Raw genomic sequence first — 26,225 nt, 5'->3', positions numbered from 1 at the left:
TGTGTAAGACCTTGGGAATTGTTGGATATGTGGCATAAACTTCCCAATGAATATCGAGGAAATTTTGAACTACAAATACGACTACCTTGTTTCATCCATTACAACCGCCCTGATTGGACAACACATTGTGATGGCCCTCCGAGTTCTCAAGCCACTTGTTTTCTTTGTAACAATAAATAGAATAAACAAGTAGTATTATTTAAATTCAAACATCACCCGAATTCCATTAGTCACCATGTCACAGTTGCTGAGAATAAACAGCATCAATCATGAATTTACCTTTCAACCTACTACGCCCATTGTGCTCGATCCGAATAATGATTACGAAATAGCTTTGCGATCTTTTCATTCTTATCACAGTATACCAAACATTGAAAATTGTAAGTTTTACTACTACGATACCAAGGGCAAGCTTCAAAGTTTTGATTTTCCCACAGGATGTTACGAAATTGCCGATCTTGAAGCGTTTATACGAGATAAATTGGGTGTGGACAATTCAACTAGACCAGAGGGTATATTTTCACTAAAACCCAATCACAATACGTTGAAATGTGAAATTTCCAGTAAATACAAAATTTCATTCAAAGAAGATAATAGTCTTGGGAGAATTTTGGGTTTTCCACCGAAAATACTCGACGCAAACAAAATACACTCGTCAGATCTCCCCGTCAAAATCATTAAAGTAGTATTCGCTTCGATTGTAACATTACCACCGGAGCCTTCGATGCAAACAGACCTGCTCATACTATATACGAATTCGTCATACAAGTGGATCCAGGATATTCCATAGACGAAATTCCTCATAATTTGCTCTATTTACCTGTTATACCACAACGTGAAATAACCAATATCACCGTCATCGCTTTAGACCAAGACGGTCAGCCTGTAAACTTTCGTGGAGAACTAAGTACGTTGGTGTTGGAGCTTAGAGCGCGCGAAGCAAATGGGACTAATAATAAATCATAAAAGACAGTCTACAGAGCATTCAACTTCATTAGATAAGCTACCATCAAAGCTGAAGCAACTCACGTTCGCAAACAAATTGGTTCTGCAATCGTTGGGTTTTAAATTGAAAAAAAATGACAACAATGTATGGAAAACGTCAACGCCAAAACGACAACATGCCTCCAATGTTTGATATCTACCGTAAGCCGATGTTTGACGATTCAATTCGAAAGGCTGAATACAGAACCTATGCTCCATTTATAAAGTCATTCAATTGCAGTGACATTGTGGAGTTTAGCATTAATCAGGTTGATTCGTTCTTTGCAATGAGCGAAACTTTGTTGTGCATTAAAGGTTCGCTTGAAATACACGGAGCTGGTGACGTAAAATTAGCAAATAATGTTGGAGCCTTTCTATTTGATTCATGTACGTACAGTGAAAGTGCCAGGGAAATGGAAACAGTTCGGGATCCTGGAATAGTGAGTGCCGTACGTGCTATGACTTGTTATAACCAAGAAGATTCCAATCATATGGCTATAGCCGGCTGGAATTACCCGAAAGATCCTATTCTGAATGTTAGCGACAAGTCCTTCAACCTTCAAATACCTCTCAAACATATTTTCAGCATTTTCAACGATTATTCAATGATTACATGTGGGCGTCAAACAATACGGCTAGTTCGGGCACGAAATGATAATGATTGCTTATATATTACTGAAAAGAATGTCTCTGGAACGCTCTCCACTACAACAGCTAAAATAAACATTACAAGCGTTGAGCTACAAGTTAAACATATCTTTCCTAATGACGACATAAAATTAAATCTCATGAAATCCATTCAAAAAGATCAACCTATAGTTATTCCATTTAGGAAGTGGGAGTTACACGAATTACCCTCAATTACTAAAGGAGCAAGACATGAAGTTTGGGCTGTCAAGACATCCACTTCAGTTGAATGACCTCGTTTTGTTATTGTTTTCTTTCAAACCGGCAAACGTAACTTGAGTACAGCTGACCCGACTTTATTTGACAATGCCGACGTACAAAGTATAAGACTGTCTCTTAATGGTGATTTTGGCCCAATGAAAGAATGCAATTGGATTTCGCTAAAAATGATTACAATGGAGCCTATTTTAACTATACTGAATTCTATCCCAACTACGCAAACTCCACACAGAAGCGCCCCCTGCTGGATTATTCTTCTTTCAAGAAACGAGCATTGTTTGTTATCGATTGTTCAAAACAGGAGGAAAGCATGAAGGCATCCACAGTCGATGTGAAACTTGACATTGAAGCAAACATAGGTTTTCCCGAAAATACCAAAGTCTATTGCATCATAATTCACGATTGTGTAATGGAATACTTCCCCCTCACCGAAATTGTTAAAAGCTTGAACTAGATGTTGTGTGAGTTAGTGTTCGAGCAGACGTCAACATGAGAGTAGCTTTTGTAGACATACAAGGTTTTGTCGTAGACGGTCTTTTCGTTGCCAAAGAGCTCACCATAGAAATTGGCTTCAAAAGTTCACATTACATTTTTTTACCACCGCAACCGTTTTCTACATTAAGTAACGAGGACAAAAAGACCACATCATACTTGGAAAGAAATGTGCACGGCATTCGATACTCTTCAGGAGATGTAGAATATTCTAAAGTAAATGAAATTTTCATGTACTGAAAGAAATGTACAACGTCTCCGTCACTGGTTTTTAAATACTGTATTACCATTATAAATAAAGTTTTTTTTAAAATATGGGTTTTATTGATACACTCTGTATATTCATCAACTTTTATATTACATGAAGATTGGAATTTTCGTCTTACAATTTTCAAAATAATTTTTAAAATTAAAACAAATACAGCCACTAATATTACACATGACATAGCAAAAACAGAATTAATTTCATTTTTTATATCCCCTTCTGTTCTGTTGAACATGGTGTAGGTTGAATACGTCTTAACGGATAAGTAGTTTGCGGCAGTCTACGGGCCAACTGATGGACCTCTTCAGGCACCCCCCAGTGAAGACTGCTCCACGTCACTTTCTTATCAAATAAACTAAGATTCTGCATTTGTTTCATAACCTCACTTTTATTTCCATAGAAAGCAATATCTTTCTTTAATTCACCAATGCTATTAATAAACTCTTCAATTCGACGTCTGTACTCTTCTGAAGACATATTACGAAAGAGAACATTCTCATACGTAGACACGTTTGATGGTCGTTTGACGCAGCACTTGACGTTTGACTTAACGACGTGACGTTTGACGTAACGACGTGACGTTTGACGTAACGACGTGACGTTTGACGTAACGACGTGACGTTTGACGTAACGATGTGACGTTTGACGCAATGACAAGAGAGATACATTTCATGAATATTGTTTTACTGCTATTACATAAAGATATATTGGAAACTAACAAAAAACACAAGAATTTTAAAAATAATTTTATTATAATTTTATTATAAGAAAACGACAATATTCTACATTTATGAGAGAGAGAGAGAGAGATACATTCCATGAATATTGTTTTTACTGCATAGCGGCCTCAAAAGTATCAATGTCACTGTCTATATCAGAATCATCAAAACGATTATTTCTAGGCATCTCGTGTAAATTATTAATACAGGACTCATGTGATTTTATCATGAATAAGACTTTGTTAAAACAACTCTGACACCAATAGGACATTTCTTGATATACACATTCAACAATTTCGTCACCATCAAATACTTCATGACAGTGATCATAATTAACAAAAATGTTCTTTTTTAAATATTTATGGACCGTTCTAAATACAAAATAACATGATTTACAAACATTTATACGATATTGTGGAAGCCAATATCCACTAGACCATACGCAGTAAGTAGATTCTTCAAACATATCTCCCCAATTTGTTTTACTTAATATAGTGTTTCTTAAATATAACGGTATTTCTTTATTATAGTCAATATATTCTATTCCAATGGATGAAGAATTTGGATTACTCTCAGCCTCTTTTATCATCGCATTCCATTTGTAAACAGGAAATTTTTTCACAATTTTTTCGGCCAATTTCCGAGGAAGAGGGGATTGCTCTGCGAAATCGGCTGCTGACTTTATCGTTTCACAAATTTTTATGATGCATAATTCCATTAATGTTGAGGAGTTCATTATCTACAAGAGAGTAAGTCTGGAATACTATAATGACCCCACGGCAGCGTATCATAACTATTGGTAATCAAATATCTTTTATCGTCATGAGGACTTAGCGCAATTTTTGTCTGTTCTATGCTATATACATTATGAGCATATGACCTAATACAGCGTTGAGTAATATTTTTTTCTTTGAAATCATTTAAACAGTTTACATAATCTTCAAAATTTATTTTGTTTTTTACTACATTATATCGAACTACTTTTGCCTTTTTTACTATTGCACCTGATTGAACTTTAAAAGAATACATTTTAGACCTCAAGCCTGCAAAATGAGTCATAATTTGGCCTTTGTTTTCATCTTTCATAACTCCCAGAACTTTTTTATTTACCTGTGGAATATTATAGTTATTATTGATGGGGTAATCTGAAGTATCGAATTTTGTTAAATCAGCTTTTAGCACCTCCTCATATGCATCATCACAGATGAGCTCATACACAAAACTGTCTGTGTCCATGTACATTAATTTACATCTATCAATACCCAATTTCGGAATCATGTAATCATAATGGAATTGATACATACACAGCTTCGACAAATCCAAAACTGTCATACCAATATAAAGAGGCTTATTGAAAACCAATTCTGATTTAGTGAGTTCTACTGCAATTAGGTTTTCATTAAAAACTGTTCGACTATGAAACCTAACACTAGATATCAAATTTTTGGCACTGTATCGACCATTCCAGGTTTTAACAAGTTTTACAATTCGGTGCTTCCGTATATTTTCCATCGTCTTTCCAAACACAGCATTATTTGCCAATTTATATAAATTTTTCTCAAAGTCATTGGTAGCTGCAGCCCTCAAACGAGTATTTAGTTCGATATAGGGCCGCAGCCATGCAAATTGATTGAATTTCAGAATTTTATGTATCTTTTTAATTTTCAAACCGTTGGCTAACATTTGTTTTAAATTACGATAGTGAACTGTGTATTCTTTTTTACAATAAAGCGTTGTCATTAATTTGGAATAATTTGAGCCTGTAGGCTTGCGGTGTTCGGGAGCAAATGGAAAATCTCTGTGAAGATCATGTAATTCATGTGGATACTCCAAGTCTACTTGTAATATATATCCTACGGAAGAATTATCTGCCACAGACATAACATCAAAATTTTCATTATCTAACCATTCAAATCCTCCGTATGGTAATGGTTCACACATAGCCCACCCGTATAAATTATTGGCGTCCAGGTAGAGTAAGTACTTTGAGGGTTTTGTAGAATCATATTCAGGCATGTACTTATTGTTAGCATTCGATAATCTACTGCTACAAACCGAAATTCCTCCTCGAATTGCTTTCTCGATAAACATGATCGTCATGCAATAACTCTAATTTACATCCTACATATTTCAACATACAGTCCCAAGTATATCCAGGCATTGTATAGTACCATGCAGGGTCTAAACCATAAGTAATTGAACATTTTCTTCGAAATTGTTCGAAAACATCTGATAAAAGTAAAACATCGGTCTTTAAGTACAGATCAGAATACTAACCCAAATTTTCAATATCAAATGATTTCCACACTGCATGAGCATGAGAATACTTCTCAATACTGATGTTTTTATCCTCCAATTTATTATAAAATGCCTCTATTGGTGGTAGTTCACAAGTATTTAATTTTTCCCAACTATCTATAAAATCGTAACAGAAAACCCCTTTTTTGGCTATTAATTTAAATTGTTCGATACTTAAATTACTAAATTCTCTTTTGGAAATTTTTAAATCATTATCATTCAATGTAGCAGCCAATTCTTCCAAGGAAGCACCCAAAAACCTCAGTGAATCTATGAATCGAAATTTTATATTTGTATCTGAATCGTTAAGTGTAAATGAAATGTATTTTTTTTTATTTATGGGGAGTAAACTGATGTTTCCTCTTTTACTTAATTCCGAAATGATGAAATGGCTATCGTAGTTACTTAAGTTATGGAAAACTGTAGGTACAACAAACAGTTTTTTGAAATTTAAATTGCATGCTTGATGTGCAAAATTTCTAAACTTCCCCGTAAAATGATCGTGATCTCTAACAATGATATCTGTAGAGGAAAAACCCTTTTCACATATGTGACACATTGTTGTCACACGTAAATCTGATTTTTCTTCCATAGGTGTAATAGTTTTAATTTCTGATTTAATACTTTCAGCTAAATTCGATAATTCATTTGCAAACCAATCCATGCAATCTCTACCTCTGTAGCTCTTGAAAAAACTCAAGTCTTCGTTGTAGCTACATTTTACATAGTAACCAGCACTATATGCTATATGTTTTTGATATTTATTTGTCTTATTATGAAGCTGTGTTTTATCTGTAAATTGTTCTAGCATGCACTCAAAGTCGGCATAAACTACAAAAGGCGTAGTTTGTTTATATATATAATTTCTAAAACTAACAGATTCATATTTTGGAAAAGACATTTTATAATTATTTAATTCAGAGCATAATTTCAAGTGGACATTCAATTTACTTTCACTACTGAAATAATTTATGCAGCGATTGCAAATAAATTTTTTATATGTAGTTTTACTTAACTGACTATTAATTAAACGTGACAAATCTTTGATCCAGCAGTAGTGATATGTGATTTCTGAATTGTCATTATCTATAGGAGGTGCTTCATAATCGTTTAGCTTTGGAAAATATGTATTTTGAATTAATAAAAGATTTACATGTTTCTCGTGTATTGATTTAGCAAGTCTTACTGGATATACTTTGTAAAATGGTTTTTTATTATTTATTTCAATTAAATCCAAGGCATAGACATTGACGGAAATGTTATTAGATTTTTCAAACTTTGAAATTTGATGCAGGGGCATCGGAGCTTCCAAGTCTTGTGTATTCAAGACTGTGCTATAATATGGATATGAGGAAGTGAGTTCTTTATTATTTTTGGCTGGGTACAAAGCACTAACAATTGACCAATAAAAACATGCTTGGTCAGAATTTTTAATGTTTATGCACCCTCGCTTTTTTTGAATAGGTTCTGGAAGTTTAATATAAGATGAGCCGTTTCCAATTTCAAATTTATTGATATTTACTTCTAAAGAAATAATTTTACTTAATGCAAAACCAGAGTCCCTCTCTTGAAATTCTGATAATTTAAAATTAATTTTATCTTTGACGTTCTCGAAAAACCATCGCTCTATATCGGACGATACATCGATAATAGAATTTTTAGTCTTAAAATAATGGAAACTAGAAATTTCATTTTCACCAGATTTTTTAATGAACTCTCCACAAAAACAAACATAAACTTTAACAACAGAATATTTTTTCCTAAAAATTTCCCTTATTTTATTTTTAAAAATTATTTGACAATCATTTAAAAATTGCGTTAGGTCCTTATGATATAAATTTACTATAAGTCCGGTTTTAATTCTGCTTGTAAATGCAGAAGCTACATTTTCCCATTTAACCCTATTTTTCAGTTTATTATTCAGCCCCATACCTATATTCCTATTTGAAATAAGTTGTTTAAAATGTTTGAAATGTCCTATGTATGTTTGTAATTTCCTAATTGTACCTACATGCAGTCCTCCTTTTTTAATTGCCAAATTACATACTTTAATTTGTTTTTTCAATCGATTCAACCAAATTTCCACATCTCTATCCGTTATCTTATCAAACAATATTTTTCTGACATTTTTAATGACTTGCAGTAAATTTTCAGATTTTTTTACAATATTCATGGTACTCACCTCTCTCTCTCTCTCTCTCTCTCTCTCTCTGTGTCTTAGGCACGTCTATAGTTCCTCAATTTCAAATGACGCTAGCCGTTGATTTTTTCCAACATCCACTAATCCCTTGAATATAATTCCGTATTTTTCCTTTTCAAATTCTTCAATGACTGGCTTGTAGACACTTGTGACTCTTTGCGGTAAAAACACTACTTCTGTATCTAAATCCAATAAAACTGATTCTCCGAATTTGGAATTGACTATTTTTGCCTTCTTTATAGCCCTCAGAGTATTCAAAGGTAGATCTTGTATTTTTGTTATTGGTTTTCTCTCTGTAATTAGAGACGTTGCGTTAATTTTTTTTAAATCCATCTGAAAAGAGAGAGAGAGCGCGTAACCCACAAGAAAAAAAAAACTTACATTTTTTGTTAAGGCACAATTTTTTAACAGATACTAGTATTTGTTCTTCAGAGCTGGTTTTTCTCTTGCTGGCAGTGGAAGAGACTGGCTCCAACACAATGCAACATCTTATTTATACTCATGTCACTATCTCCATACGATTGTGGTAGAATGTTTTAGAAAAAATATTTTATTTGCGGCAATTTTGTAATTTTGTAATTTCCTGTAAATGTGGTCCATATGGTTTCCAAGTATTCTAATAAATTTTCACTATTTCCTGTACATGTGGTCCATTTGGTTTAGAAATATTCTTATCAATTTCCTGCGTTATCAAAAAATTTCTTATTAATAGGTAAAAGTTATCTTAAGATTGGCGTTCGGGAATTTCCAGAAAAAAAAAATTTAATAAGAGTTTATTTCAAAATATACAGCATCATTGATAAAAAGAAATTATTTTTGTTAATAAAATTTTGAGATGATTTAAAAGGTCTCCATTTGGACATGGAATATCGAACACGTTCCAATTAAAGGGTCCGGCTGCAACAAGTTTTTTGGTAAACTCATTATATTTGTAGTATGTGGTGTTTTTGAAAAAGTACATGTGTCCGTCAATGTACTGGAATGCTCCTGTAACATCTGTGGGTAGTCCAGGGAAAATATCTTTTATTTGTCCTCTATTCCGAACAGTTTTCAAGTTCTTGTCAAATTCAATATAATTACTGTTATTATAAAATACATATATTTTCCCATGATTGCTTTGAAACATTGTGTTTATTTGAGAATTCTTAGGTATAATTAAATTATTTTCCTCAAGTATTTGTAGAGCGGGAAAATCTGCTACATAGTATTTACGGTCATTGACTGCTATTAAATTATCTGAAGAACTTTGAAAAATCTGAATTATGGGACCCACTTCTTCAGGTAAATAATCATCGAGTATTTCTGTTTGCGAGGGAATAAGTTTCGAATTCAAATCAATTTTCCATAGGGAATTTTCATTAATAATATATAAATGGTAATTTTCAAATTCACCAGCCATGGCAATGAACATATACTCCGGTATTATGTCGCATAAATTTTTATCCGGTTCATTTGGTTGATGTGCAAGTGTCTTTGTAGTCGGTGCAGCGCTGATGTGGGTTTGAAAGGATTATTTACATATGTATTGATTGGCCCATAAAGAGCTTCAAGGGCCATTTTATCATCCTCATCCAATTTAGGAGCAATGTTGAATTGATACCATGGATACATTATTGCTGTCTCAATATCACTGTGAGCAATTCCTAAAATATGCCCAATTTCATGAATTAATACCATAAGTAGGCTAGTCTGATCTTCTGAACTTGATCCATCCAAACTTAAATCCCACTTCTCATCAGCATCAATATGAAGCTCTATACAACTGTTGCCTTTTGGGAAATAAGCATGTGCCAACACCTTTCCGGGCCCATCAAATGTACTGGAGCACTCACCTCTACCTTGGCAATTTGCTCGAAAATAGTGCTTTCCCCGTCCAACTGTAATAGATATATCGGGAGCATAAGGCCGTATTTTGTGTATTAATTCAAATTTAAACTTTGAACTGTTACTCCACACTTCAAAAGCCTTTTTGGTTACTTTAAGATATTCTGGAGTTGCCTGAGGGAAATACCATTTCAAATCAAATTTTGACCATTTTGATTTAACTCTAAAAGAATGATCATCGTCGGAAGCTGCTTCACTCACATTACATCTTGGTCTATTTAGAAGTTGAATTGTATTTTCATCTAATTCTCCCGTTACAGGGATATTATATCTTTCTTGAAAACTCAACAAATAATCCTCAAGTTTAGTCAAATCATTTTCATTTGCGTACCCGAACCGGTGTAAATAATTCATAGCATACTGTTGGTCGACAACGCATAGTACTGGACATAGTACTGCAGCTAATATAATGATTAACATGATCTTCACTCTTCTGCTATCCTCAAAAAACTAATTTCCAATCACATTAATAACGGAATATATAATTTTTAAAAAACCCAAAGACTTTTAACCGACCTGGTATATCATCGCAACGAATCTGTCTCGATTACGTGCGTGATACCTTACATTGACAAAAATCTCTTTTTATTTATACATTATACTTTTATGTTACAAGATTAGCGAATAATAATGGTATATATAATTTTTTAAAACCCAAAGACTTTTAACCGACCTGGTATATCAGCGCTCCCGCTGTTATCATCGCAACGAATATATAACTTTACGCATGCGCAAAAACGAAGTCTTTCTCTCTCTCTCTTACACATTGTCTCGCTGCTCTCTCTCTAACACACGTTTTTCCCTATTTCTATAGTCAGACATACGTTGTTCATCTACTGACACAAATAGAATTTATATTTAGTTCAACTTGCAGCCGCTAGGTATTTTCCGTTTGACTATTCCACGCTAGATGTCGCTATTTCGTGCTTTGGTTTGGCGTTTGGTCGGCAGGGGACGCTTGTCTATAGAATCGTGTTTTGTTTGGCGTCTGGCCGACAGGAGGCGCTAGTGTCTATAGTTTTCTGTTTAATTTGGCGTCTGGCCGGCAGGGGCCGCTGATGTGTATAGAAATTGAACACAAATAGAATTTTTATTTAGTTCAACTTGAGGCCGCTAGGTACATTCCATTCGACTATTCCACGCTAAATGTTGCAGTTCGTGCTTTAGTTTGTCGTCTGGCCGGCAGGGGAGGCTGGTGTCTATGGAATCGTGTTAAGTTTGGCGTCTGGCTATAGTGTGTCTATAATTTTCTGTTTAATTTGGCGTCTGGCCAGCAGGGGCCGCTAATGTTTATGGAAATTAAACGCAAATAGAATTTCTTTTTAGTTAAAATTTCGGCCGCTAGGTACATTTCGTCCGACTATTCCACGATAGATGTCGCTTGTTCGTGCTTTAGTTTGGCGTCTGGCTAGCGGGAGGCGCAATTATCCATAGAATCGTTTTCAATTTGGGGTTTGGCCAACAGAGAGCGCTAGTGTCTATAGTATCCTGTTTGATTTGACGTCTGGACAGCAGGGACCGCTAGTGTGTATAGCAATTAAACACAAATATAATTTTTATTTAGTTCAACTTGAGGCCGCTAGGTACATTCCGTTCGACTATTCCACAATAGATGTCGCTATTTCGTGCCATATTTTGGCGTCTGGCCGACAGGGGGCGCTAGTGTCTACGGTATCATTTTCAATTTGGCGTTTGGCCGGCAGGGGCGGCTAGTGTGTATAGAAATTAGACACAAATAGAATTTTTATTTAGTTCAACTTGCGGCTGCTAGGTACTCTCGTGTTTTGTTTGGCTTCTGGCTAGTGTCCATAGTATCCTGTTCGATTTGGAGTCTGGCCAGCAGAGGCCGCTAATGTGTATAGAAATTAAACACAAATAATATTTTTATTCAGTTCAACTTGTGGCCACTAGGTATTTTCCGTTCGACTATTCCACGCTGGATGACGCTAGTTCGTGCTAAAGTTTGGCGTTTGGTCGACAGGGAACGCTTAACTAAAGAATCGTGTTTTGTTTGGCGTCTGGACAACAGGGGGCGCTAGTTTCTATAGTATCCCGTTTAATTTGGCGTCTGGCCGGCAGGGGGCGCTAGTGTCTATAGTATCCTGTTCGATTTGGCGTCTGGCCGGCAGGGGCCGCTGATGTGTATAGAAATTGAACACAAATAGAATTTTTATTTAGTTCAACTTGAGGCCGCTAGGTACATTCCATTCGACTATTCCACGCTAGATGTTGCAGTTCGTCCTTTAGTTTCTCGTCTGGCCGGCAGGGGAAGCTGGTGTCTATGGAATCGTGTTTAGTTTGGCGTCTGGCCGACAGGTGACGCTAGTGTCTATAGTTTTCTCTTTAATTTGGCGTCTGGCCAGCAGGGGCCGCTAATGTTTATGGAAATTAAACGAAAAAGAATTTCTATTTAGTTGAATTTTCGGCCGCTAGGTACATTTCGTCCGACTATTCCACGATAGATGTCGCTTGTTCGTGCTTTAGTTTGTCGTCTGGCCGGCAGGGGAGGCTGGTGTCTATGGAATCGTGTTAAGTTTGGCGTCTGGCTATAGTGTGTCTATAGTTTTCTGTTTAATTTGGCGTCTGGCCAGCAGGGGCCGCTAATGTTTATGGAAATTAAACGCAAATAGAATTTCTTTTTAGTTAAAATTTCGGCCGCTAGGTACATTTCGTCCGACTATTCCACGATAGATGTCGCTTGTTCGTGCTTTAGTTTGGCGTCTGGCTAGCGGGAGGCGCAATTATCCATAGAATCGTTTTCAATTTGGGGTTTGTCCAACAGAGAGCGCTAGTGTCTATAGTATCCTGTTTGATTTGACGTCTGGACAGCAGGGACCGCTAGTGTGTATAGAAATTAAACGGAAATAGAATTTTTATCAAGTTCAATTGGTGGCCGCTAGTTAAATTCCTTCCGAATATTCCACGACAGATGTCGCTACTTCGTGCTTCATTTTGGCGTCTGGCCAGCAGGGGTCGCAATTGTCCATATAATCGTTTTTAATTTGGCGTTTGGCCAACAGACGGTGCTACTGTCTATAGTATCCTGTTTGATTTGGCGTCTGGCCGGCAGGGGCCGCTAGTGTGTATAGAAATTAGACACAAATATAATTTTTATTTAGTTCAACTTGCGGCCGCTAGGTACTTTCGTGTTTTGTTTGGCTTCTGGCCGACAGGGGCGCTAGTCTCTATAGTATTCTGTTTAATTTGACGTGTGGCCGGCAGGGGGCGCTAGTGTCTATAGCACTCCGTTTGATTTGTCGTCTGGCCAGCAGGGGCCGCTAGTGTGTATTGAAATTAAACAGGAATAGAAATTTTATTTAGTTCAACTTGAGTCTACTAGGTACTTTCCGTTCGACTATTCCTCGCTGGATGTCGCAGTTCGTGCTTTAGATTGGCGTCAATCCAACAGGTGGCGCTAGTGTCTATTATTTCCTGTTTAATTTGGCGTCTGGCCGGCAGGGGCCGTTAGTGTGTATAGCAATTAAACACAAATATAATTTTTATTTAGTTCAACTTGAGGCTGCTAGGTACTTCCCGTTCGACTATTCCACGCTAGATGTCGCTAGTTCGTGCTTTAGTTTGGCTTCTGGCCAGCAGGAGACGCAATTGTCCATGAAATCGTTTTCAATTTTGCGTTTCACCAACAGAGGACACTAGTGTCTATAGTATCATGTTTAATTTGGCGTTTGGCCGGCAGGGGCCGCTAAGGTGTATAGAAATTAAACACAAATAGAATATTTATTTAGTTCATATTGCGGCCGCTAGGTACATTCGTGTTTAGTATGGCTTCTGGCCGACAGATGCGCTAATGTCTATAACATCCTGCTTAATTTGGCATCTGGCCGGTAGGGGCCGCTAGTGTCCATAGAAATTAGACACAAATAAAATTTCTATTCAGTTCAACTTGCGGCCGCTAGGTATTTTCCGTTCCACTATTCCGCTCTAGATGTCCCTATTTCATGCTATAGTTTGTCGTTTGGTCGGCAGAGGACGCTAGTCTATGAAATCGTGTTTTGTTTGGAGTCTGGCCGACAGGTGGCGCTAGTGTCTATAGTTTTCCGTTCAATTTGGCGTCTGGCCGGCAGGGGCCGCTGATGTGTATGGAAATTAAACACAAATTGTATTTTTATTTAGTTCAACTTGCGGCCGCTAGGTACTTTCGTGTTTTGTTTGGCTTCTGGCCGACAGGGTCGCTAGTTCGTATAGTATCCTGTTCAATTAGGCGTGTGGCCGGCAGGAAGCGCTAGTGTCTATAATATCCTGTTTAATTTAGCGTCTGGCCGGCAGCGGCCGCTAATGTGTATAGAAATTAGACACAAATAGAATTTTTATTTAGTTCAACTTGAGGCTGCTTGGTACTTCCCGTTCGATTATTCAACGCTAGATGTCGCAGTTCCTGCTTTAGGTTGGCATCTGGCCGACAGGTGGCGCTAGTGTCCATAGTTTCCTGTTTAATTTGGCGTCTGGCGGGCAGGGGCCGCTATTGTGTATAGAAATTAGACACAAATAGAATTTTTATTTAGTTCAACTTGAAGCTGCTAGGTACTCCCCGTTCGACTATTCCACGCAAGATGTCGCAGTTCGTGCTTTAGTTTGGCGTTTGGCCGACAGGTGGCGCTAATGTCTATGGTATCCTGTTTAATTTAGCGTCTGGCCGACAGGGGGCACTAGTTTCTATAGCATCCCGTTTATTTCGGTGTCTGGCCGGCAGAGGCCGCTAGTGTGTATAGAAATTAAACACAAACGGAATTTTCATTTAGTTCAACTTGAGGCTGTTAGGTACTCCCCGTTCGACTATTCCACGCAAGATGTCGCAGTTCGTGCTTTAGTTTGGCGTCTGGCCGACAGGTGGCGCTAATGTCTATGGTATCCTGTTTAATTTGGCGTCTGTCCGGCTTGGGCCGCTAATTTGTATAGAAATCGAACACAAATAGAATTTTTATTTAGTTCAACTTGCAGCCGCTAGGTACTTTTCGTTCGACTATTCTACGCTAAATGTCGCTATTTCGTGCTTTAATCTGGCGTTTGGTCGGCAGAAGCCGCTAGTGTTTATAGAAATTAGACACAAATAGAATTTTTATTTAGTTCAACTTGCGGCTGCTAGGTAGTTTCGTGTTTAGTTTGGCGTCTGGCCGACAGAGGCGCTAATGTCTATAATATCCTGCTCAATTTGGCGTCTGGCCAGGAGAAGCCGCTAGTGAGTATAGAAAACGGACACAAATTGAATTTTTATTTAGTTCAACTTTCGGCCGGTAGGTACTTTCGTGTTTTGTTTGGCTTCTGGCCGACAGAAGCGCTAGTTCCTATAGTATTCTGTAAATTTGGCGTCTGGCCAGTAGGGAGCGCTAGTGTCTATGGTATCCTGTTAAATTTGACGTCTGGCCGGCAGAGGCCGCTAATGTGTATAGAAATTAAACACAAACAGAATTTTCATTTAGTTCAACTTGAGGCTGCTAAGTACTTCCCGTTCGACTATTCCACGCTAGATGTCGCAGTCCGTGTTTTAGTTTGGCGTCTGGCCGACAGGTGGCGCTAGTGTGTATTGAAATTAAACAGGAATAGAAATTTTATTTAGTTCAATTTTCGACCGCTAGGTACATTCCGTTCGACTATTCCACGATAAATGTCGCTAGTTCGTGCTTTAGTTTTGCTTCTGGCCAGCAGGGGGCGCAATTGTCCATGAAATCGTTTTTAATTTGGCGTTTCACCAACAGAGTGCGCTAGTGTCTATAGTATCCTGTTTGATTTGGCGTCTGGCTGGCAGGCGCCGCTAGTGTGTATAGAAAGTAGACACAAATAGAATTTTTATTCAGTTCAACTTGCGGCCGCTAGGTACTTTCCGTTGGACTATTCCACGCTAGATGTCGCTATTTCGTGCTTTAATTTGGGGTTTGGTCGGCAAAAAGCGCTAGTGTCTAAAGAATCGTTTTCAATTTGGCGCTTGGCCAACAGAGGGCGCAAGTGTCTACAGTATCCTGTTTGATTTGGGGCCAGCGGGAGGCACTAGTATCTTTGAAATCGTGTTTAGTTTGGCCTTTGGTCGAAACGGGGTACATCTGTCTATGGAATCATGTTGTAGTTTGGCGTTTGATCGGCAGAGGACGCCAGTCTATAGAATTGTGTTTTGTTTGGCGTCTGGCAAACAGGGAGCGCTAGTTTCTATAGTATCCTGTTTAATTTGGCGTCTGGTCGGCAGGGGGCGCTAGTGTCTATAATACCCGATTTAATTTGGCGTCTGGCCGGCAGGGGCCGCTGATGTGTATAGAAATTAAACGCGAATATAATTTTTATTTAGTTCAACATGATGCCGCTAGGTACATTCGTTCGACTATTCCACGCCAGATGTCGCAGTTCGTGCTTTAGTTTGTCGTCTGGCCGGCAGAGGACGCTGGTCTCTATGGAATCGTGTGAAGTTGGGCGTCTGGCCAACAGGTGGTGCTAGTGTCTATAGTTTCCTGTTTAATTTGGCGTCTGGCCAGCAGGGGCCGCTAATGTTCATAGCAATTAAACACAAATATAATTTTTATTTAGTTCAACTTGCGGCCGCTAGGTATTTTCCGTTCGACTATTCCACGCTAGATGTCGCTATTTCATGCTTTAGTTTGGCTTTTGGTCGGCAGAGGACGAGAGTCTATAGAATCGTGTTTTGTTTGGCGTCTGGTCGACAGGGGGCGCTAGTTTCTATATTATCCTGTTTAATTTGGTGTCTGGCCGTTAGGGGCCACTAGTGTGTATAGAAATTAGACACAAATAGAATTTTCATTTAGTTGAACTTGCGGCCGCTAGGTACTTTCCTGTTTAGTGTGGCGTCTGGCCGACAGGAGCGCTAATGTCTATTATATCCTGCTCAATTTGGCGTGTGGCCGGGAGAGGCGGCTCGTGTGTATGGGAATTAGACAAAAATAGAATTTTTATTTAGTTCAACTTGCGGCCGCTAGGTATTTTCCGTTCGACTATTCCACGCTAGATGTCGCTATTTCGTGCTATAGTTTGGCGTTTGGTCGCCAAGGGACGTTCGTCTATAGAATCGTGTTTTGTTTGGCGTCTGGTCGACAGGGGGCGCTAGTTTTTATATTATCCTGTTCAATCTGGTGTATGGCCGGCAGAGGCTGCTAGTGTGTATAGAAATTAGACACAAATAGAATTTTTATTTAGTTCAACTTGCAGCCGCTAGGTACATTCCGTTCGACAATTCCACGCTAGATGTCGCTATTTCGTGCTCCATTTTGGCGTCTGGCCGACAGGGGGCGCTAATGTCTATAGTATTATTTTCAATCTGGCGTTTGGCCAGCAGGGGCGGCAAGTGTGTATAGAAATTAGACATAAATAGAATTATTATTTAGTTCAACTTGCAGCCGCTAGGTATTTTCCGTTCGACTATTCCACGCTAGATGTCGCTATTTCGTGCTTTAGTTTGGTGTTTGGTCGCCAAGGGACGTTCGTCTATAGAATCGTGTTTTGTTTGGCGTCTGGTCGACAGGGGGCGCTAGTTTCTATATTATCCTGTTTAATTTGGTGTCTGGCCGTTAGGGGCCACTAGTGTGTATAGAAATTAGACACAAATAGAATTTTCATTTAGTTGAACTTGCGGCCGCTAGGTACTTTCCTGTTTAGTTTGGCGTCTGGCCGACAGGAGCGCTAATGTCTATTATATCCTGCTCAATTTGGCGTGTGGCCGGGAGAGGCGGCTCGTGTGTATGGGAATTAGACAAAAATAGAATTTTTATTTAGTTCAACTTGCGGCCGCTAGGTATTTTCCGTTCGACTATTCCACGCTAGATGTCGCTATTTCGTGCTTTAGTTTGGCGTTTGGTCGCCAAGGGACGTTCGTCTATAGAATCGTGTTTTGTTTGGCGTCTGGTCGACAGGGGGCGCTAGTTTCTATATTATCCTGTTCAATCTGGTGTATGGCCGGCAGAGGCCGCTAGTGTGTATAGAAATTAGACACAAATAGAATTATTATTTAGTTCAACTTGCAGCCGCTTGGTACATTCCGTTCGACTATTCCACGCTAGATGTCGCTATTTTGTGCTTCAGTTTGGCGTCTGGCCGACAGGGGGCGCTTGTGTCTATAGTATCATTTTCAATTTGGCGTTTGGTCGGAAGAGGACGCTAGTCTATAGTATCCTGTTCAATTTGGCGTCTGGCCGGAAGGGGGCGCTAGTGTCTATGGTACCCGATTTAATTTGGCGTCTAGCCTGCAGGGGCCGCTAATGTGTATAGCAATTAAACACAAATATAATTTTTTTTTAGTTCAACTTGTGGCCGCTAGGTACATTCCGTTCGACTATTCCACACTAGATGTCGCTATTCCGTGCTCCATTTTGGGGTCTGTCCGGCAGGGGCCGCTGATGTGTATAGAAATTGAACACAAATAGAATTTTTATTCAGTTCAACTTGAGGCCGCTAGGTACATTCCATTCGACTATTCCACGCTAGATGTAGCAGTTCGTGCTTCAGTTTGGCCGGCAGGGGACGCTGGTGTCTATGGAATCGTGTTTAGTTTGGGGTCTGGCCGACAGGTGACGCTAGTGTCTATAGTTTTCTGTTTAATTTTGCGTCTGGCCAGCATGGGCCGCTAATGTTTATGAAAATTAAACGCAAATAGAATTTCTATTTAGTTAAATTTTCGGCCGCTAGGTACATTTCGTCCGACTATTCCACGATAGATGTCGCTTGTTCGTGCTTTAGTTTGGCGTTTGGTCGGCAGGAAGCGCTAGTGTCTATAGAATCGTGTTCAATTTGGCGTTTGGCCAACAGTGGGCGCAAGTGTCTACAGTATCCTGTTTGAGTTGGGGCCAGCGGGAGGCACTAATATCTATGAAATCGTGTTTAGTTTGGCCTCTGGTCGGCACTGGATACATCTGTCTATGGAATAATCTTGTTGTTTGGCGATTGGTCGGCAGAGGGCGATAGTGCGTATGGAATCGTATTTTATTCAGCTTCTGGCCGGCGGATGGCGCTAGTATCTGAGGAATCGAGCTTCATTTGGCGTTTGGTCGGCAGAGGACGCTAGTCTATAGAATTGTGTTTTGTTTGGCGTCTGGCCGACAGGGGCGCTAGTGTCTATAGTATTCTGTTGAATTTGGCGTCTGGCCAGCAGGGGCAGCTAGTGTGTATAGAAATTGAAAGCAAATGGAATTTTTCAGTTCAACTTGCCGCCGCTAGGAAATTTCCGTTCTACTATTCCACGCTAATTGGCGCTAATTGGTGCTCAAGTTTGGTGTTTGGTCGGCAGAGGAAGCTAGTCTATAGAATCGTGTTTAGTTTGGCGTCTTGCCGACAGGGAGTGCAAGTGTCCAAGTGTCTATAGAATCGTGTTTAATTTGGCGTTTGGCCAACAGAGGGCACTTGTGTCTATATTATCCTGTTTGATTTGGCGTCTGGCCGGCAGGGGCCGCTAGTGTGTAAAAAAATTAAAACAAATAGAACTTTCATTCAGTTCAATTTGCGGCCGCTAGGTAAATTCAGTTCGACTATTTCACGCTTGATGTCGCAGTTCGTGCTTCAGTTTGACGTCTGGCTAGCAGGGGGCGCAATTGTCCATAGAATCGTTTTTAATTTTGCGTTTCACCAACAGATGGCGCTAGTGTCTATAGTATCCTGTTTGATTTGGCGTCTGGCCAGCAGAGGCCGCTGGTGTCTATGGAATCGTCTATAGTTTGGCGTCTGGCCGACAAGTAGCGCTAGTGTCTATAGTATCCTTTTTAATTTGGCGTCTGGCCAGCAGGGGCCGCTAATGTGTATAGAAATTAAACGCAAATAGAATCTTCATTTAGCTCAATCTACATCCGCTAGGTACAATCCGTTCGACTATTTCACGATAGATGTCACTTGTTCGTGCTTTAATTTGGTTTTTGATCGGCAGGGGACGCTAGTCTACAGAATCGTGTTTTGTTTGGCATCTGGCCGACAGGGGGCGCTAGTGTCTATAGAAATCAAACACAAATAGAATTTTCATATGGTTCATCTTGCGGCCGCTAGGTACTTTCATGTTTAGTTTGGCGTCTGGCCAACAGGGGGCGCTATCGTCTACATGATCGTGTTTTAGTTGTGTGAATGGGCGACAGAGGGCGATAGTGTCTGAATAGCCTTGTCAATATGACGTTTGGTCAACAGAGGTCGCTAGTGTCTATAATATCCTGTTCGATTTGGCGTCTGGTCGGCAGGGGCCGCAAGTGTGTATGGGAATTAAACACAAATTGAATTTTTTTTTGTTTAACTTGCGGCTGCTAGGTACTTCGTTCGATTTTTGAACGCTAGATGTTGCTAGTTCGTGTTTAGTTTGGCGTTTGGTCGGCAGAGGACGCTAGTCTGTAGAATCATGTTTAGTTTGGCGTCTGGCTAGCATGGGCCGCTGGTGTGTATTGAAATTAAACAAAAATGAAATTTTTATTTAGTTCAATTTGAGGCCGCTAGAAACTTTCCATTCTACTATTCCACGCTAAGTGGCGCCTATGCGTGCTTTAGATTGGTGTTTGGTCGACAGAGGAATCTAGTCTATGGAATCGTGTTTAGTTTAGCGTGTGGTTGACAGGGGGCGCAATTGTCTATTGAATCGTTCTAAATTTGGCGTTTGGTCGGCAGAGGGCGCCGGTGTCTATAGAATCGTTTTTAGTTTGGCGTCTGGCCTACAGGAGGCGCTAGTGTCTATAGTATCCTGTTTAATTTGGCGTTTGTTCGGCAAATGGCGCTACTGTCTATGAAATAGTGTTGTAGTTTGGCGTTCGGTCGGCAGAGTACGCTAGTCTATAGAATCGTGTGTAGTTTGGCGTCTGGCCAGCAGTGGCTGCTAATGTGTATAGAAATTAGATATAAATGAAATTTTAATTTAGTTCAACTTTCGGCCGCTACGTACTTTCGTGTTCAGTTTGACGTCTGGCCGACAGGGGGCGCTGGTGTCTATAGTACACTGTTGAATTTGGTGTTTGGTCGGCAGGGGCCGCTAGTGTGTATAAAAATTAGACACAAATAGAATTTTTATTTAGTTCAACTTGCAGCCGCTAGGTACTATCGTGTTTCGTTTGGCGTCTGGCCGACAGGGGGCGCCAGTGTTTATGGTATCCTGTTTAATTTGACCTCTGGCTAGCAGGGGCCGCTAATGTGTATAGACATTAGACACAAATAGAAATTTTATTCAGTACAATTTGCGGTCGCTAGGTACTTTCTTGTTTTGTTTGCCTTCTAGCCGACAGGGGCGCTAATGTTCAAAATATCCTGCTTAGTTTGGAGTCTGGCTGGTAGGGGCCGCTAGTGTCTAAAGAAATAAGACACAAATAAAATTTTTATTTAGTTCAACTTGAGGCTGCTAGGTACTTCCCGTTCGACTATTCCACGATAGATGTCGCTATTTCGGGCTTTAGTTTGGCATTTGGTCGGCAGAGAACGCTAGTCTATAGAATCGTGTTTTGTTTGGAGTCTGGCTGACAGCGGGCGCTAGTTTCTATAGTATCCTGTTTAATTTGGCGTGAGGAAGGCAGAGGGCGCTAGTGTCTATAGTATCCTGTTTGATTTGGGCCGCTAATGTGTATAGAAATTAAAACAAATAGAATTTTTATTTAGTTCAACTTGAGGCTGCTAGGTACCTTCCGTTCGACTATTCCACGCTAGATATTGCAGTTCGTGCTTTAGTTAGGCGTCTGACCGACAAGTGGTGCTAGTTTCCATAGTAACCTGTTAAGTTTGGCCTCTGGTCGGCACGGGATACATCTGTCTATGGAATCATGTTGTAGTTTGGCGTTTGGTCGGCAGAGGACGCCAGTCTATAGAATTGTGTTTTGTTTGGCGTCTGGCAAACAGGGGGCGCTAGTTTCTATAGTATCCTGTTTAATTTGGCTTTTGGTCGTCAGGGGGCGCTAGTGTCTATAATACGCGATTTAATTTGGCGTCTGGCCGGCAGGGGCCGCTGATGTGTATAGAAATTAAACGCAAATATAATTTTTATTTAGTTCAACTTGAGGCCGCTAGGTACATTCGTTCGACTATTCCACGCCAGATATCGCAGTTCGTGCTTTAGTTTGTCGTCTGGCCGGCAGGGGACGCTGGTCTCTATGGAATCGTGTGAAGTTGGGAGTCTGGCCAACAGGTGGCGCTAGTGTCTATAGTTTCCTGTTTAATTTGGCGTCTGGCCAGCAGGGGCCGCTAATGTTCATAGAAATTAAACGCAAATAGAATTGTCATTTAGTTAAATTTACGGCCGCTAGGTACATTCTGTTCGACTATTCCACAATAGATGTCTCTATTTCGTGCTCCATTTTGGCGTCTGGCCGACAGGGGGCGCTAATGTCTATAGTATCATTTTCAATCTAGCGTTTGGCCGGCAGAGGCGGCTAGTGTGTATAGAGATTAGACACAAATAGAATTTTTATTTAGTTCAACTTGCGGCCGCTAGGTATTTTCCGTTCGACTATTCCACGCTAGATGTCGCTATTTCATGCTTTAGTTTGGCTTTTGGTCGGCAGAGGACGCAAGTCTATAGAATCGTGTTTTGTTTGGCGTCTGGTCGACAAGGGGCGCTAGTTTTTATAGTATCCTGTTTAATTTGGTGTCTGGCCGTTAGGGGCCACTAGTGTGTATAGAAATTAGACATTAACATAATCTACATGTCTTCATGTATTATGATTATTTTTAGTGTTTATTATACCTACTTTATTTAATGATTGTACCTAAATAGGTATTAAGCATATGCAACCATATATATATATATTGTACTCTATTAATTTATAGTTATAAGTTGGTACCATTGAATATTGACAATGACTTTATTGTATGAAGTATAAATAGTTGGACATATGTAAAATTTCCCTTCTTTCCTGTCATAAAACTCAATGAGTGAAGATTAATAAAAATGTGCTCAACAAGTGAGACTATGTTTTATTCATAAAAATATAACAAGACAATAATACAATACGTTACATGGTGTCAGGTAGTATCCAGGGCGAAAAAAAAATAAGCAGTAGAAAACTGGATGGCGATGGATTCTCTAAGATTAATCCCAGCCATGGACTTTGAAAATGGAAATGTGGCGAAGAATTGGACCACATGGATTCAAAAGTTTGAAATTTATTTGCTGGCTTCGGGACACGCGGATGATGCTGAAGAAAAGAAGGTAGCAATTTTTCTAAATTTAATTGGTGATAAAGGTATGGAAATTTTCAATACATTGGAGATAAAACTAGAAAAAGCAAAAATAGAAGATGTGAAGAAACAATTTAAAAAATATTGTGAGCCGAAGAAGAATGTAGTTTACGAGCGATATAAGTTTTTGCAATGCACACAAAAAGCAAATCAATCCATCAGCCAGTATATCACAGAGCTGAAAACATTGGCTGCATCGTGCGAATATCAAGAAAATAATAACATGATAAGAGACAGAGTGATAATGGGTATCCTGGACCACGGACTCAGAGAGAAGCTCCTACAAATAGAAAATTTGACGCTTAGCAAGACAGAAGATTTGTGCAGAATACACGAACAAAGCAGAATCCAGATGGCGGATATGGATAGTACATCATCAACCAGTGCTGTGGATACCGTTGGAATACAAAAAAAAAATAAGATGAGTACTTTTTCATCTAATAATAATAATTTTAATAAGAAAAATAATGGTAATTTTTATAATAAAAACATGCATTCTCCATTTAAAACTCAAAATAATCAAAATAATGTATTTTTGTGTAGAAAATGCAAAAACAAACATAAATATCCAGCCTTTGGTAAATTCTGTTCTATATGTAAAAAACATAATCATTTTGAATCTTGTTGCGAAAATAAATCTAAGAAACTCCATAAAGGTAGAATTAACAAAAAGTTTGTAAATAATATTGAATATGATGATAGTTCCTCCAATGATGAATTTTTTATTGACTGTTTGAAAATAGAATCTTTAAATTCTGAATTATACAGGGGTAAAAATGAAAATAATAACGAAATTATAGAAAATATTTTAATTAATGAAAATATTATCTGTTTTAAGGTTGATACGGGTGCACAATGTAATATTCTCCCTGCCAAGATTTTAAGAATGGTTGCCCCATCAGCCCTCATCAAACCACAACAGATTGATCTAACAGCTTACGGCGGTGCTAGGATTGATGTCAAGGGATCTACAGAGCTTAATTGTAAGATTCGTGGTGAGAATTGTATACTCAAATTTTTAATTGTGAATGCTGAAGGTAGACCTATTTTAGGCTTAAAGTCGAGTTTAAACTTAAATCTAATATAAACTGTTAATAGCATAAATTACTTAAATAATTTACCATTATTTTCGTCAAAAGAAGATGCAATAAACAAGTATAAGACTGTATTCGAGGGTTTAGGAACATTTCCAGGGGAACCTTATAAATTTACTTTAAAACCAGATGCAAATCCTTGTGTTTTTCCTGCAAGGAGAATCCCAAAAAGTTTATTGCCTGAATTTCAAAATTCATTAAATAGATTAGAAAAACAAGGAGTTATTAGTAAACAAACAGAACCTACTGATTGGGTTAATAATATTGTTGTTACAGAAAAGCCAAATAAAAAATTAAGAATTTGCCTAGATCCATCAGTTTTAAATCAGTACATTAAAAGAGAACATTTTCAAATACCATCAGCTGATGAAATTCTATGTGATTTAAACAATAAAAAATATTTCTCGGTATTGGATCTTAAAGACTCTTTCTATCAAATTAAATTAGATAAAGAAACATCAAAGCTCACTACATTTGCAACACCTTTGGGTAGATACAGGTTTTTGAGGCTTCCTTTTGGCATAAACACTGCGGCTGAGGTTTTCCAAAGAAAAAATAATATAATTTTTGGGGCCATATTGGGTAACAAAGTTTTTATCGATGATTTAATTATCTCAGGAACTACAGAACATGAGCATGATGAAATATTAGATAAAGTTTTAAATACAGCTAGAATAAATGGTATAACTTTTAACAGAGAAAAATTTCAATTTAAAAGAAAAGAAGTTAAAATTCTGGGTTTTAAAGTTTCAGAAAAAGGAATAGAAATAGATCCTGGTAGGATTGAAGCAATTCTAAAACTAGAAGATCCTAAAAATAAAAAGGAACTTCTAAGATTTTTAGGTTTAGTAAAATACTTAGCTAAGTTTATACCTAATTTATCACAAATAACAGCTCCACTAAGAAATTTGACTTGTTCTAACGTTGTTTGGAATTGGGAAAAAAGTCACTCAGAAAGTGTTCAAACATTAAAAAATTTATTAACCTCGCCCCCATGTTTAGTACATTACAATGCTAATGAACCTTTAACAATTCAATGTGATGCTTTTTCAGAGGGAATGGGTGCATGTTTGTTACAAAAGGGACAGCCTATTGCATTTGCAAGTCGAGCTTTGACGGACTGTGAAAAGAGATATGCATGTATAGAAAGGGAAATGTCTGCAATATTATTTGCGGCTGAAAGGTATAATTTTTATATATATGGAAAAAAAATTAACGTTCACACAGATCATAAACCCCTGGTAAATATTTTTAAAAAAGATATTAATAAGATTTCAAGCAGATTGCAAAGAATGCGTCTTAGACTTATGAATTATCAGTTAGAAGTTTCCTATTTACCTGGTAAACCAATGTTTATAGCTGATATGCTTTCTAGGGCTTTTTTGAAGGGGCCAGTAAAAAATGATACAGAAAATAATTTTATTGTACACAATATTGACAAGAAAATACCTATGAGTGCGAATAAAATATCAGAAATTGTAGGTGAAACAAATAATGATACAACTCTAGCATTAGTAAAAAAATTTATTGTACAAGGTTGGCCAAAAAATAATAAGAGTTTATCTCCAGAGCTTAAAAATTTATTTCAAATAAGAAACGAACTTTCTATTGAAAATGATCTGATATTATTTGGTGATAGAGTTGTCATCCCAAAAAACCTTAGAATTTTAATGTTGTCTAAATTACATGAAGGACACTTAGGCATGAATAAATATAGAGCAAGGGCTAGGGAAAGTATTTTTTGGCCAAATATTAGTAATGATATTAACAATTTTATTTTAAATTGTGAGGTTTGCCTTAAATTCAGGAATAACAATCCGAAATTGCCTCTTTTACAGCACAATATTCCAGAAAGACCTTGGCAAGAAATTGCCATGGATATTTGTGAGTTTCAAGGAAATTTTTTTTTGGTAGTTATAGACTATTTTTCGAGATGGATTGAATTAAAAGACATAAAAAATAAGGATTCTGTTGAGGTAGTGAAAGCATTTTTTCTGTGCATGGATTTCCAGAAACAATAATTTCTGATAACAATCCTTTTAATTCATTTTATTTTAAAAACTTTTTGAACGAAATTAATATATCATTAAAAACATCTAGTCCAAATTATCCAAGAAGCAATGGTTTAGCTGAGAAGGCCGTTGGCATTTGCAAAAATGTGCTAAAAAAATGTAATTATGAAAGAGGCACTTTAGATTTTTATCTTTTGAAGTATAGAAATAAGCCAATTCCTGATATAGGTCTAT

General features: G+C 38.1%; 2 protein-coding genes across 2 annotated transcripts; one reads left to right on the top strand and one right to left on the bottom strand.

Moving 5' to 3' along the window:
- Positions 1-1,088: 1,088 nt before the first annotated feature.
- Positions 1,089-1,904, top strand: LOC130902315 (uncharacterized). The gene has a single exon (XM_057814377.1). It carries the CDS (start codon positions 1,089-1,091, stop codon positions 1,902-1,904), a length of 816 nt encoding a protein of 271 aa, XP_057670360.1.
- A 7,382-nt stretch (positions 1,905-9,286) lies between these two features.
- LOC130902184 (matrix metalloproteinase-2-like) lies at positions 9,287-10,168 on the bottom strand. The gene has a single exon (XM_057814087.1). The coding sequence runs from the start codon at positions 10,166-10,168 to the stop codon at positions 9,287-9,289; it is 882 nt and encodes a 293-aa protein (XP_057670070.1).
- Positions 10,169-26,225: the final 16,057 nt, after the last annotated feature.

Source organism: Diorhabda carinulata, chromosome 1 (genome assembly GCF_026250575.1).
Source record: "Diorhabda carinulata isolate Delta chromosome 1, icDioCari1.1, whole genome shotgun sequence".
NCBI lineage: Eukaryota > Metazoa > Arthropoda > Insecta > Coleoptera > Chrysomelidae > Diorhabda > Diorhabda carinulata.
The sequence above is the reverse complement of the archived record's forward strand: the minus strand, read 5'-3'. Positions and strand labels throughout refer to the sequence as shown.

Coding starts and splice junctions, on each gene's coding strand:
- LOC130902184 (XM_057814087.1), bottom strand. CDS start 10,168: ATGTTAATCATTATATTAGCTGCAGTACTATGTCCAGTACTATGCGTT.
- LOC130902315 (XM_057814377.1), top strand. CDS start 1,089: ATGTATGGAAAACGTCAACGCCAAAACGACAACATGCCTCCAATGTTT.